Source organism: Gossypium hirsutum, chromosome D03 (assembly GCF_007990345.1).
Source record: "Gossypium hirsutum isolate 1008001.06 chromosome D03, Gossypium_hirsutum_v2.1, whole genome shotgun sequence".
NCBI lineage: Eukaryota > Viridiplantae > Streptophyta > Magnoliopsida > Malvales > Malvaceae > Gossypium > Gossypium hirsutum.
Window position 1 is genome coordinate 20,094,659 of NC_053439.1, and position 15,425 is coordinate 20,110,083.

Genomic DNA, 15,425 nt, shown 5'->3' on the forward strand with positions numbered 1-15,425 from the left:
GGTATGTTTGATGATGTTCCATGAGATGCATGCATGTTTTAGTTGTTAGCTTGAGTTCTACCTAGCCCATGGTCTAAATCTTGCTATGTGATGGAAATGGCACTTGACCATGGATGCATCATTCTTGGTTGGTGTTTGATGTTGTGGTGATGAGGCATGAGGATGAGTTAAGATTCGGCCTAGGTGGAGGTTGTGTTAATGCCATTGCATGCAAAATATGAAGCTTGTTAATGATGCATGTGATGATGGCTTGATGATTCTTGAACCTCCTTTTTTAGCATTTTTGTGTGAGCACATATGTGCATTGGTTGCTAAAGGGAGAAGAATCGGCTAGCAAGATGTGTGCTAAGGCCGAATGTAACTTTGCATGTTGATGAGCAATGCATGTGTTAAATCGATGAAAAGGGGGAGGATGCTTTACTAGTGTGTATATGTGTGTATTAAGTGTTGAAATCGACCCCAAAAATGGACATGCATATTCGGCCAAGGGGAAAGAAATTAGCTAATATGTTGTGTTGATGCATGATTTTTGCATGTATGAGACTTTAATGTCTAATGTATGAATATGGGCTAAGTGCCTTGTGTTCATCTTTTGATGCCTAAATGATGAAATCAATTTATTTGTTTGATTAAGCTCAAGAGCAAAGGGGAAATAAATCCGATAAAGGGAAGGAAAAAGTGGTCGAATAGTTAGCGGGATCGTTCGACAACACCCGAGGTAAGTTCTTGAGTAAGAGAGCTTAAATTTCGATGTGATTAAATCATGCTCTATGTGTGGCTATTGAGCCGAATGTACAAGGACAATATGTGCCTTGTGTTTGAGTTTCGTAAACGAAAATGAAATATGAATGTGCCATGAATTATTGTTAGATGTGCATGATTAATTGAATGCTGTCCGGGCTAAGTCCCGAAGGCTTTGTGCTAAGTGAATATATCCGGACTAAGATCCGAAGGCCTTTGTGCGAGATACTAAATCCGGGTTAAGTCCCGAAGGCATTCGTGCGAGTTGTTAAATCCGGGTTAAGTCCCGAAGGCATTCGTGCGAGTTGTTAAATCCGGGTTAAGTCCCGAAGGCATTCGTGCGAGTTGTTAAATCCGGGTTAAGTCCCGAAGGCATTGTGTGAGTTACTAAAACCGGGCTATGTCCCGAAGGCATTTGAACGAGGAGCTATATCCGGTTAAATCCCGAAGGTACGTGATTTGGTAATGAATGAGCTTGCTGTAAAATTCCAGCGAATACTCGAAAAACATCCCAATATGGGGATATGTTACGTATGTGTTAAATATTAATCGAGCCCTTACAAATAAATGTTCGCTCAGTTGATAAACGAGCTACCGGCCTTCGGCCAAGTTAGTTTATTGTGTATGTACATAAGGGTTGTTAATGTTGTGAAGCAAGTTTGATATCGGTAAATTGCGTATTATGAAATATTCCGTTTAGCTAAATGTGTGCTATTATTTGTGCATGCTGGAATTCCTTGCTCAAACTTACTAAGCATAAATTGCTTACTCGTTACATTGCTCCTCTGTTTTATAGATTTTTGGTTCTCCAGCTATCGGACTCGGGATCTTGAAGTCGAAGTCGCCCACACTATCAAAGGCTCTTTTGGGTACTATTTTGGTTGAATTTTGATATGGCATGTGTAGGACTACCCATTGTTGTCTTTCGAGTACTTTATGAAATGTATAAGTGTACAGCCATGCGAAAATGGCTTGTAGAAGTGGAGTATGGCATTAGACCATGCGTATTTATGAATGTATAGATGGTTTCATGATGTAACTATAGTTGGAATGGAAGTGTTGAACAAATGACCAGCCACTAGAATGGCTAAGTATGATCATATGTGGGCTTATGTATGACAAGGCCCTAGTTGGTCCATGAAACCCCAAATTAGGTAAGGTTTACTTTGAACACAGAAGCTGATAGCAGCAGTGGTGTGGATTGGAAAAATCACAAGAATTCGTAGGAGTGGAATTAAATAGTGAATAAATTATGTAATCGAACCTTGATGAATCTACTTTCATATGGAAGTAACGAAACAATCATAGGAATAGTACAGTAAGAGATATTTGGGTTCTTGTGGAACAGGGCCAGAACAGTTTCTGGATTCCCTGTTCCGACTTTGGAAATTCACTATAAATTGACCAGAGATAATTATGGGTCATACCATATATGTATGGATTCCTCTCTGAGTCTAGTTTCCATAGAAACAAACGACATCAGTATTGAAGCTCTGTGCAGAGAGATATCCAAGTCGTAATGGGAAAAGGTCAGTGTAGTCGACCCCTGTAACATGGGAGACTTTGACTAATAAACTGTACTAATTGGCCCGACCAAAAATTCTAGAAAAAAATACATAGGTGGGGACATGAGTCTAGTTTCAGGGAAAAATCACAAAACTGATTTTCGAGTTGTGAAACTCAAGATATGATTTTTGAAGCGACTAGTACTCAGACTGGGCAGTGTCTGGAAAAATTTTTCAAAGTTTGTTAACATCTCGTGTCCGACTCCGGTGTTGGTCTCGGGTTCGGGGTGTTACAGCCTAGCTATGGTCTTACACAATATGTTCCCATGTTTACTGTCCTGGTGAACTTCATATGTTGCCATAACCCAACTATGGCCCTACACAATATGTTCTCATGTTTACTTTCCTGGAGGACTTCCAATTCCGAGGAACCAATAAACCTCTTCTGATGCGTCGCCCGAAGGACCAGTCGATAACCACTTTCGCAATGTCACTCCACATAATCGATAGACCATTGTCACGGTGTTGCTCTAGCCAGCCAATCGATAACTTGCCATCGCAGTGTCACTCCATAAATTCGATAAATCATCGTCACGGTGTCCTCTAGCAACCCAGTAGATACCATTCCACAATGTCGCCCAAACTCCCTTAAATCCCCATTTCAATCTGCCCATTCCCCCAATATGCCAAATTTTTTCTATCTTCAACTACCCCGCCACTTGTTATCCTTCGTTCATCGCATTTTATAAGCACCTATACTCTCAAATTATTTCAATCAATATTCAATATGTCATGTCATACGCCAACATTTCACCACTACATGATCATATCAGTTTAACAAACATTATTAAAAATATTATATTTATGCACACAAATGCATACATATTATATCCACACAATCTTAATTTATACACAAAAATAGCCATAAATTCAAACTAAACTTAGTATAAATCATAAAAGCACTACGGCAACAACAAGTCACCTGAACATGGAGTATAAAAACTCACATCACATCATTTGTCATTGCCAACTTAGCTTGCCCAAACGCCAGAGCCTCTATCGTCCTAGTAGCTAAGCATAACAACCACTTATCAGTTAAACCAAAGGTGTTCAAGCTTAAATCCCAAAACGCATAATTATACAGAATCTTTCCAAGAATTCTTACTTCCTTTTCCTTTAATCCATGAGTACATGGAGGCTTAGGGGCTTACCAACTTATCCAATTTTTTGTTTCCTAAACTCGAATCTTACATTTACCACCTCATGCAAAGCTTCCATTCTCCGAAGAAGAAAAAATGAAAAGAAAAACTAAAAGCAAAATTGAAAAGAATTCCCTTAGCAGGAATTTCCCTTCTCACCTAAATATATAACTCTCTTGCACAGTCTCCTAAATCTCAATTAGCCATTCATTAACAATCATTTTGTTTCCCATTATGAAACCAGCCAGTTCTAACGTAATTGAACCAGAATTACATCTCAACTAATTACTAACTAGCCACAACTTTCCCCAGTTTTCTAGCATAGCCTGTCAACTTACCATTCTATTCAATTAACTACTATATTTCCTTTAAATTCAAGACATAAGTGAAAATCAGGTGTGACATATCTCTCTAGGGTTTGATCCTTGAAATACTCCGGTGTTTCGATGTAAACAAAATTATATTACAAGTTGACACTATACAATTGCAATGAAGACGCATTTAATTGTTGAGTATTTTGCTTGTTTATTATGCATGTACACATAGTCAAGCACCACTGAGCTTCTTTTCTCAGCGTGTAAATTTTTCTATTTCCGTACGCATGTGACGAATAGGTTTGATGGAGCTCGTGGCATATCAACAGAATCTAATACTCTTCCCTTAGCTCATCCTTGACTCTCTTCTAAACTTCCACAAACTAAAAAATGAATACATAACACATCGAAGTGCTACTCCCGAGGGCTAAACCATGCCGAAGCCTGATCTCCTAATACATGCACACTCATACATCTTTATTGGCATGCTAATCATATACTAGCAAACTCACCAAGCTATTAGGGTTATATTTTATTAATTCCATTTTTATTAAATGATTTCTATTTCAACTTAAATTCAGTTTCAGTAACAAATTTTCGTGGCATTTGCCACTATAATAGAAATTAATAATAGTTTCATGGCTTATGCCACTTTAATAGAATTTAACAAAAATTTCATTTCACATATTATGCATATATCATTTCAGTCATAAATGTGATTATCAATTACTTAGAGTCTTTTATTTCAATTCATAGAACTCATAACTAAGTAGGTAATCCTTTTCCTAACTCTACTTTTAGGCATTCAAAGGCCTTCTCACATACATTTCAATTCACACTTTTAATTAGGCCTTATACCAATTTTCAATGTTCCATGTTTTTTTTCATAGTATTGTCATTTCTTATTTTTAGCTTGTATTGACTCTTGTTGACAATATGCAAAACTTTACATTTTTACATACTTTTTGGCCATAGTGTTATTGTCCAATCTTTTTCATATTAATGACATGGTTCATACATGTTCACTGATACTTATATGACAATCAAACTTCTTATATCATAATTTTAATTAAACATAGCAATTCATGGCTACACAATTCCACTTTTAAATTTAATGATTTATTTCACAACATTGTGCCATGGAATTTCACATGATAACTAGTACAATTAAACACTTAATTATAACATCAATTTCATAGTTTCCTAAGCTTACTAACTTAAAAGAAGTATGAGTATCCAAGGTACTTACCTTAATGGATACTTTACAATACATAATCAAGCTTCCATGTACTCCAATCCATCATTAATCAAGCTTTGAAATCCATAAATTTCCATTTCCTTATTCCTATACACCAAAAATACATTCAAAAAATAATATAGATTTCTTCTAAGCTTTCTCATAACATATTTTTTTAAAAAAATTAAGCTAGTGGAGGTGTAGGAAGCTATTTCTTACCTTATTAAAACTTTCTCACTCTAGCTTCAACTTCTCTCACTAAAACTCCATAAACCCTCGGATGTCGTTAAAGAAATGGATGGATGAATTGAGCTTAGGAGGTTGTTTCCATGGAGATTTTGACAAAATCTCAAGGTGAAAGATTAGGTTTTTGAGAGAAAATGGAGAAAAAAACCAAGAAAATAGAAAATAAGAAGAGGAGCCATGGGAGGCTACTATCTGTTGGAGAAAAAAAAATGATGGCTTGTGGGAGGGGGGATTCTCCCATTTATAAAGACTAACAAATGTGCCCAAGGCTCAAACTCAACTATTCAAGTCTAATTTTGTCAAAATTATGTATTGATTCTTTAATACGATGTTCAAATGATCCAAAATAATTTTCAATATCAAATATCTCATTTAAATATTATTTCCATAATAGAAGTCTCAAGAATTGTTCAAAACCCTTCATAGCAAAATTATCATTTTGTCCCTTATTACCTTTTCTCAAAATTTCATCTCAAAATTCGACTCTTTGACAAATCCGAATTCTTAATTCATATTTAACTCTTAATATAAGTCCTTGGGTGGTGAGAAGTGTAGTTTTGCCCTCTCCTTGGTGAAAATAGGAAAATTACAATATAGTCCTTATATTTTCTAATTTTTCCAATTTAGTTTCAAATTTGATTTCCATCATACTAATGCATATTTCAACTAATTCTTATGTCATTAAATCAATAATAACTCATATTTTCACATTTTGGTCAAATTGTATTGTCCATGTACTTTTTAAATTTTCCATTTTAGTCCCAAATTTGATTTCCATCATACCAATGCATATTTCATCTTATTCTTATATCAATTAATCAATAATAACTTATATTTTCACATTTTGATCAAATTGTACTTTACTCCTCATAGTTTTCAAAATTTTCAATTTATTTTTATTTGTCATACTTTCTCCTTACAACTCTCTTTAGGTATTTCCTTCTCCATTTTCACATTTTGATCAAATTACACTTGTATTTTTCAAATTTTACAATTTGAATTTTTTTTGTCATACTTATACTTTTACAACTCTTTTTAAATATTTAGAATTTCTTTTTTTATAATTGAAGGTGGAGAATGAAATTATTTGGGATCCCAAACATTTATATGTACATAGATTTTGAAAAAAAAAATGTTATTGATTTTGTAACTTCTGTTTTATAAGTTAATGGTCTAAAAAGAAACTTACTGAACTATACCCGAAATTAAATTATAGAGAAGGAGAAAACGGCAGGAGCAGGGTAGCGTTTAAGCAAACAAGAATCTTTCACCACTTCGTTTTTAATACGGTAAATGAATAAACAAACTCCATCTCTTATGATTTCCTATTTTCTCTTTAAATTCTCTGCTTTTCTCAACATTTTCTCTGCACTTCAGTACGGATCTCAGTCTCAATTATTTTTATCAGGCAAAACCGCACTTCTTTACATTCCCTCCGGTATTGTAAATAAAACTGCTTCCTCAATTTTATATACGCTGCGAATTTTTCTCCTTATTTTATGTTCTCATGGCGTGAATTCTTGTTGTAGAATGGCTAGTTTTGTTGTTTTCATGTTGAACTGCGTCAAACTTCTTCTGTTAGAAGAAATTAGATACATTGAAGAAGTCTAGTCACTTTTTAATGGAATCTTGTGTTTATACGATCAAATAATCTAGTTATTTTTCCCTTATTTCATTATTGTTAAAGGATTCATCTTTTCGTTCATGTGATTTTTTCCGTACAGAAGTTGCTGTTAAATTATTGATAAAAAATCTATCAATAGAGAATTTAATATTCTTATGGTTTATTCTTGAATATTTTCTTTCTGTGTTTGATGTCAAATTGTTCGCTTTTCAGGTACATAGCTGCATGCAAGATTGTCTGATTCACATTTTCGGTATCTTGGGAAGACAATTTGTAATTATCGGTATAGTTAGTTAGAAACTTAGAAAAAGATATGTCGACTGTACCAGAAAGAAGGGTTTCTCGTCAAGATATACAGTTGGTAAGATTTTGACCTTGATCTTTATACTTAATGAATGATCTTCTATAGTGAACTGAATCCCTATGTATTAATTCTGTGGTAGGTATAAATTTATGTATTCATTTTGTTATTTTCATTTTCCCTCATGAAAACTTAGATTTCTTGCTAAATTATTACTTTATGCTGGGCAGAGTGGAGTTGTGTAATTATTGTGGGTTGAGTGCTATGTGGATATAGTTGTTTAGTTGGTAATTCACATAGAAGAAATTTTTTTAATGTTTCTATGGATTTTAATTTTTAGAGCTTTTTAGAAGAATGGACTAATAGATGGAAATAATAACAAACGAAAATAAGGTTGTAAGTTTATAAGAGTTCAAATTTAAAAGCAAAAGCATGGGCTAAATTATTGAAGTTTTGAAATCTACTTTTCATTTATGGAATTGACCCTTGATCAGCTCAGATACCAGTAAAAAACCTTCTCAAGAGCAATAGATTGTTTGTAATTTGTAACTGTGACAAGTTTTGTATTACTAAATAATATGTGCAAAGATAAAGGTAGGGAAAAAGGAAGTTGCTTGCTTTATACGATAAAGTGTAAAGATACAAAAGATAGAGGGTAGTGGAGATCTTTTTAAGGAAAGTGACACTTAATGTGGAAAACTAAATTTTGCTGACTTAGAGATCTTTGCTGATATTTCTTATAGCCAAGTTATGCTATCCATCTAGATGGCTGCTTTTTTTTCACTATAGAAATCACATGCAATTTCTGATCTCAGCCTTGGTCTATTCTTCTCCTGATTAATTTCACTTGATCTATCCAAGTACTAACATCTTAGAGGAAACATAGACCTTGTCCTAGAATCTAAATTGCCAATAGCCTGCGGTGACATAGAAAAACAGACAAACAAATCCTTGGTGAGTCGTTACTAACTTTCATTGTGTTTGGTTTTTAGTTGTATATCAAAATAAAATCTTGTCTTTGAATTTTGTGTTGTTGGACCAACCACTTTGTGGGAATGCTAGAGATATGGTTATTGTTGGGATTCTTTTTCATTGAGTTTTGGACTGTATGGAGCTTATAATGTCATTCCTGATTGTCTTAGCAATTAGCGTTGAATGCATCTTCATATGCTAACTATGAAAAGTTTAGATAACAGAAAATGATAATTTTAACTGAAGACTATTACCTGCTATTTAACCTTTCTGATGAATATCCGGATTAAATTCTTGACACGGTATTAGTCTCATACTTAAGGAGAGAGGAGCGGAGAAAGGAGAAACGGAAAATATTGTATAAAACTGTTTTTATTACCCCCAAGCAAAATTAAGATTTATATCTGAATTCTGATGTTCTATTTTTTCTACATGGTAAAATGCTGTTCATCCTTTTGTTTGTGTGCATTGAGCTGTTTCTACTGTCTTAGATTTGTTTGGCATGTAGGCTTTCTGTGAGGTGGTATGTTGTCTATGATGGCTAATGTTGTTTTTACTCTAATGTGTGAATTTAGGTTCAAAACCTTATAGAAAGATGCCTTCAACTCTACATGACGCAGAAGGAAGTTGTGGAAACTCTGCTGGCTCAGGCCAAAATTGAGCCTGGTTTTACTGAACTTGGTAACAAAAAGTTCAAATATTTTATTTTCTCATAACAGCCATGCTTCTTCTTGGTTGCCCATCCTTATTGGAAACCCCACTAGCTTGATAGCTATAGCCTATTATAAGAAGAGATACTCTAAATCCATGTAATGGCTTTGCCCTACATCTGCCAACCCTTATGAAAAGAATAAGAACAAAAAAGAAAGTAGGCCCCACTTTTTAGAAGCAGGGTTTGCAGTCCAGGACCCGTTTCTCAGATAGATTGACTTGCCCTTTGGTAAAAATCTATTTTAAGGACCTTTTTATTACCTAGGCTTTAACTTATTGTTGGGATTATTGGCAATGTACAGTGATTGTTGTCAATCACGGGATTCTGACAACATTTTACAGTCACTAAATAATGTTAGTTTTTTTTTTAAAAAAAAAATTATTTCCTTGTACTAAATGTTTCATGTTTATCAGTTTGGCAAAAGCTTGAAGAAGAGAATCGAGAATTCTTCCAGGCTTATTATCTCAGACTGATGGTAAAGCAACAAATAATGGAATTCAACAAGCTACTTGAGCAACAGGTGCAACTCATGCATCAGATTTATCCATCTGGAGTTTCCTCAATCTCTAATTTGAATGGACCTCACTTGTCACAGAGTAAGATTGCTTTTTGCCTAGTTGGGCATGTTATTTTCATTTCTGTTTAATAGCAAATATTCCAAATTTGTGGAATTGGCTCTTTTTGGCTAAACAATCATTACACATTTTTATCTAGCAGCAGAGATTGAGTGTAGTTTCTTATTCTCATTTTATTTTAATATAACTGTAAAGATGAATAAAGATAGAAGAAGGTTTGGCTAAGTTATTCTTTAACTCTGATTGTTGACAAAAACCATAAAGACTTCATTTTACTTCTTACTTATCTGTAACTGTGTAGAATTTGGATATTGGCAGGTCTGGACATCAGGTGATCACTTATAAACTTATTTCCTGTATCCACTTCTGATAAAAGGGACCAGTTGTATGAAAATTTCTTATTTTGCTTATCTTGTTTTGGTCTATTTACTTTCTCAGTATTCCTTTATCTTTCTTGCAGTTTATCCATTGAATTTTGAGTATGTAGCAATCTATTGATAATTATTGAATTTCCCCAAGTTTAGTTTCTGAAAATCTGAAAGCCAAGCTTTGGCTTTCTCCAGGTTTCAACATTTTGCTACTGATATAGCTTTCTCTTATAGTGCCCCAGAACTCATCCTGCTGTGCGCCAGAGAACACAGGAAAAGCTCTGAAGCAGGAGAGCTTGCAGCACCTCATGGGATCTAGTTTGCCTAATGTATTCAGTAATAGTAGTTCATCTTTGTACATTGGAACACATGCTAGTATTGAGCTTCCTACCCATGCCAGCGGGATTCATGCACCATCAGCCATGCTTTCAACTCAGAATTCAAATTTGGGTTTGATGCAAGAAATAAATGGGAAGATGCTAAAATCAGCAGCTGGTTTTTCAGGCAGTTCTGCTTACATGTTTGGTGCTGAGAGCAGTCTTCTAGATACACGTCCAACAATTGAGGATACAGCTTTCAATAGTGCAGAACCAAGCACACAATCACTAAATGAACCACTTCTGGATGCTGACATTTCTTCATTTGGACTTTTAGGCCAGATCTCTCGCAATTTCAATCTTTCAGATCTCGCAGCTGACTTTTCTCCTAGTTCACGTTTCTTTCTGTCAATTTGTATGGGCACATGCATTTGCCCTGTAGCACATATTTTCTGCGTGCATCCATGTCTTCATTGTGAGTCCGTTTTAGACATTATGCTGGATTTAGCCAAGGTTGGAGGCCTTTTATGTGTTCCCTATCTAAAATATTTTCTCCAGTTCATAAGCAAGTACTTGGCCCTGTTACCATTAGTTAATTCATTCATGAAAATCACAATATTTTAAGCATAGTCTATTAATAATTTCAGATATATTTATTTTCATATAGACGTGATCCAAATAAAGATATCTAGTTATACTTTAAGAATAACCTCTCTCAGGTATACTGGAAAGCTACCCCTGATTACTCTTTTTAGGAACACATAATGAAAATTTCCTGGATACTCATGAAAGAGAACATCAAGGTGATATTCTTTTCTCCACTGTCTTCCCGTCCAAACTTTTATTCGTTGATTTGTTAACTGTGATTTACAAAGAGCAAGATATTTTTTATATCTGTGGATTATAGGAGAGAACAAAAGGTTGGACACCATATCAGAGGGATTAAGCTTTGATGGTTATAGAAATAAGTAGCTCTGCAAAGGCAATGGTACAGGTTTACAAAGAGTATATCAATTTAGTTTATTTTTTCCTCATCAGCTGTGCTAGCAACTGTTTGGAATTTACTTGCATGGTAGATTCTTTGAGAAGTTTTTGCATCTACTAAGATACTTTTTACTCCCAATATCACTTTTTATTTCCAATATCATGTTTTTCTGAGTTTCATCCTTCTCTTGTCAGTATACGTTTTGTTGTATCATAGATTCATATCTTAAAATAACCAAGTATTAATTAATCTTTGATTTGACCGATGGTTTTTTCCAGTTACATGTTTGTTCCAACTATTAGAATTTAACAATGGCATATAAAAAATCTAGTTAGTTGTCTGTATTTCTCCTCTTTTTCTCTGCTTGATGTTTCACTGTATCATCTGTGAAGTTACAAAAGATGGTTTAATGAGCATTTTGATAGGTTTGTATGCGCTCCCTTCAACTTTAATTAATTGCATTTGGTGTTCTAATATAATGATCGAGTTCATTCTTCACTGCTAAATTTGGTGATCTTATTTTAACTGCAAGAAAATCCTTGCATATTTTTAGATGAAACTACATATGCATTGCGTCTAAGTTCATTTATTTTTGCACATCTAGTTAACTGAAGAATGCTCATGGTTATTGTATAAGTAATGGAATGGATTCTAACCATTTTATTACAAGGTAGTCAATGTGATCATATTTTAATCTTCTCTCTCAACTTGCTAATGTTACATTAGCTATTTGTGAGAATATTTTCTTCCTTGGCAATTTATTATATTTGGTATTCAACTATCACTTGCAACTTTTTTTTTTCTTTTGTACGATGTATTACTGCAGGTCCAACTGCTGCTCTAGGCAAACAAAGGTTTGTATATAACATTTTGGAAGCTGAAAAATTCAACTCCTTTGGTTTATAGACAGTTCACTGACGATGATTGGATGGTTCGAAGATTGGAAAACAGGTTAAAAATAAATTCAAAGGAACATGCATAGTGTTTTGTTTTCCTTTTGTGCCTATGATGTTTACTCAGTCAACTTGCTTTTGTCTTGGAATCTGTGTGGCACTGTGGTGTTGAATGCTTCCTATGATAATCTTATTGATAGGTAATTAGGGATGGGCATTTTGGTTGACTATATATAATTACATGTGCATATATAACAAAGGCCTTTTCGTTTGAAATAGGGTTTTTGGATTACGTTCAGTTGAGCATCTTCCAAAAGTTTTAATGTCTGAAGTTTGTAAACCAATATGCAGATATATGAATAATATCAGATAAAATTTGAGTTTTACTCTTCATGCAGTATCATTAAGATGTGGCATTTAGGAGATCCAGATTTTGAATCTGGAAGTTTGTAATCCTGCCCTAATCCTTGAGTTGTAGCTTCTTTTGTAAATATCGTACGGTTTTATTTTATTTTATATAATCTTGTTTTAGATTTGTTTGCTTTGTTGGGATGGAATGACTTCAAATTTATCACTTTGCCCATAATTTGGTCTTGTGTTGATTCTTGTAGAGTAAAGTTAAAGGGGAAGATCCATTGCCGTTATTTTTAGCCACAGCAGTTCCACCCTCGGTTGTAATATTGTAATTTTCTATATAATGATTTGCTTCGGCTTAGCCATTGCTGGTGAGGCGGTACAAAGTATTTTGTAATTGCCTTAGACGCACAAAGTTGAATTTGTTTATTTATTTTTGTCAAATGAGGGAATCTAAACCTCTCGTTCTCATCTCCTTCTTGACGCTAGAGAGTGAGAGTTGAGATTCTATGAGAGGCCTTCTGGCCTTCGGGCCAGCATCAAGCATCTTCCTCGCCGTTAAGGCCTTCCTTTCCCTTTGTGTTTTGTTCACCAATCTTCTTTGGTAGTTCAGCGAAATAATGTTTAGATATTGCTTCTGCTGTCTTCCTTTAGCCTTCGGTCGTCGTGGAACGGACGACTGAGATCTCAGTTGTCATATGGTCGTCACCACGGTTGTTAGGAGCCACCTCCTTTCGTTATGGCGAGGGCCTCTTTTGATGGTTTCTGCTTTTGCTTTCTTTCCGGCGAAGCCCTTTCGCTTGATGTTCTGGCTTCGACGCTACTTTGGGTCCATGACGTTTGAATTTTGATAGATATCTGGAGTCATCGCACCAGAACTTGTTTCTAGTGGTTGTCGCTACTGAAATGGCTTTGGCTCCACCTCCATCGACGTTCGACCAGCTCCATGATGGTTTTGGTACTGTGTTTTGGACTTTGTTGTGGCATGATCTTTACCAGAGTTGTGCATGCCGATAGCTGAGTACAGTTGTCATGTCCCTTAGTTTCCCTGGTGCTTTCTCTTCTCCGTAGTGGCTGGTGAATGCTCATAGGTTTTTTCATTTTTCTTTAGGGGGATGGGGGTTTTGTCGGGCTTTTAAGCTTTTCTGACTCGTGTTGTACTTGACCTTTTATGGAATGAATCTTCCTATTAGCAAAAAAAAAAAAAAAACTGTTTTTATATGGATACTAATTTTCTTACATGTGTTTATGTTGTATAAAAGATAGGGTAATTTTATTTTAATAATAATAAAACCGAGATGGGATTATGTTAAATGATAATCCTTAATGCTTATATTTTAAATCATAGGATTCTCTTTTAATAATTATATACTTTTTTCTTAGCTTCATTAGTGCATTTGTTTCTGATATCCATAAATTTTTTTAGCATATTTGTTTCCGAAATACACAAATTTTTTAGCATTGTTTTTAACCAACCCATTTTTAAATTTTTTCAATATATATCCGTTACTCTTCTTTAGATAGTTATGTAATATTACATGTTAATTACACGTTAAAGTCCTTTTAACTATTTTTCTTTTATAATTTCAATCTCTTTTCTTTTAGCAATATGATTTCAATCTTTTCATTTATTATAAATTATTTATTTCTGTCATTAATATTATATTACAAAAAGAATATATAATATCAACGAACTTAGAATATAAACCGTAAAACGAACATAAAAAATACAAAAAAAAACACAATTATATTTTAATTTATCTTATTTTTATATTAATGAATTTATCTTAATTAATTTCTAACTTTTGAACAATTAATTTCCACTTTATGATTTTTATGAAATTACATAATTATTTAATCTTTATGATCTTTTATAAAGAAACTTTTACATATGAATGAATAAAAATATATTTTTTATAAATATAGTAAATTATATTTATTTAAATATTAATAAAGTCAGTGTTTTTCACATACTATTATTTTAAAAAGCTTATTAAAAAGTGACAATGGTTGTCTGAATTATTTTAAAATTATAGTGTCTAAATTTTATATTTTATAAAGTGTTTTAAGTTATTTAAGCATTTTTTTGGTTGAAATTAAATAATTTTCTAATATAGAACTTACTATTAATTTTTGGCTTAAACCTAATTTAAATATATTTATTATTTAACTTATAAATTTTATTAGTAAAAACAATCTTTCAATACTATTTAAATTTTAGTGTTTCCAGAAATTTTACATGAAAATGAAAGAATATTATTATTTTTACAATACTTTCTTAATTTGTATTGTAAATAAGACTATTAAATCATTTTTTAATATATGTTTTTACTTTTATTAAAAATATTAATAAAAATGAAATATATTTTAATTAACGCACATAATCATCCTATGTAAAATAGTTTTTAAATACTATTTAAATTTTAATATTTTTCCTGTAAAATTTATAGTATTGAACTTACAATTAATTTTTAACATATTCAAAATATTACAAATAATTTATGTAAATAGTAAACCGGTGACAATTAGTATATTATAAACAGTTCTGGCACAATTCATTGAGTGATGAATGTCAGCAATTACTGGTTCACACTTCAGCAATGACAAGAGTGTTATATTACTGTTAGTCCTAACTTTTATGTTATTTAAATAAAAAACTGAAAGCTAAAATATTCTTAAATCATATATATTATATGCATAATTTTGAAAACAAATAGTTCTACATGTGTCACTAATCACTTGTTGATACTTCAGCAATGAGAAATTGTTACATTGCCTTTAGTCCTAATTTTTATGTTATTTACCATTAAAGAAAAAATTGAAAAAACAAAATATTCTTAAATCATATATATATTATACTAGGTCTTTTTACCCACCAATTTACTGTGTGTATAAATTATTTGAAATGTAAATAATTAAATATATTGAATGCACAAATATTGTAGGAGAAAATTATGAATGTTTAAATAGTATTTCTAAAAATGTTTAATAGTATTATAATAATTTTAAAAATGCTTTAAATTATTAAAAATTTAAAAGAAAATGTATTAAACATAGGGCAATAATGTGAAAATTAAGTTAT

General features: G+C 32.9%; 1 protein-coding gene across 9 annotated transcripts; it reads left to right on the top strand.

Annotated features, from left to right (window-relative positions):
• The first annotated feature begins 6,376 nt into the window (after positions 1–6,376).
• LOC107910350 (uncharacterized) lies at positions 6,377–12,637 on the top strand. Of its 9 annotated transcripts, none has more exons than XR_001687613.2 (7): positions 6,540–6,680; positions 7,080–7,227; positions 8,715–8,820; positions 9,265–9,447; positions 10,029–10,914; positions 11,019–11,105; positions 11,923–12,637. XR_001687613.2 is itself a non-coding variant. In XM_041089782.1 (5 exons), the coding sequence occupies exons 2-5, from the start codon at positions 7,180–7,182 to the stop codon at positions 10,733–10,735; spliced, it is 1,044 nt and encodes a 347-aa protein (XP_040945716.1). In that variant the 5' UTR covers positions 6,377–6,531; positions 7,080–7,179; the 3' UTR covers positions 10,736–12,637. The 9 variants fall into 9 exon arrangements, 3 of the variants coding, with proteins under 3 accessions (XP_040945716.1, XP_016693657.2, XP_040945717.1); XR_001687608.2 differs by having other exon boundaries at positions 11,019–11,099; XR_005911207.1 differs by having other exon boundaries at positions 10,029–12,047; positions 12,601–12,637.
• The last annotated feature ends 2,788 nt before the right edge of the window (positions 12,638–15,425 follow it).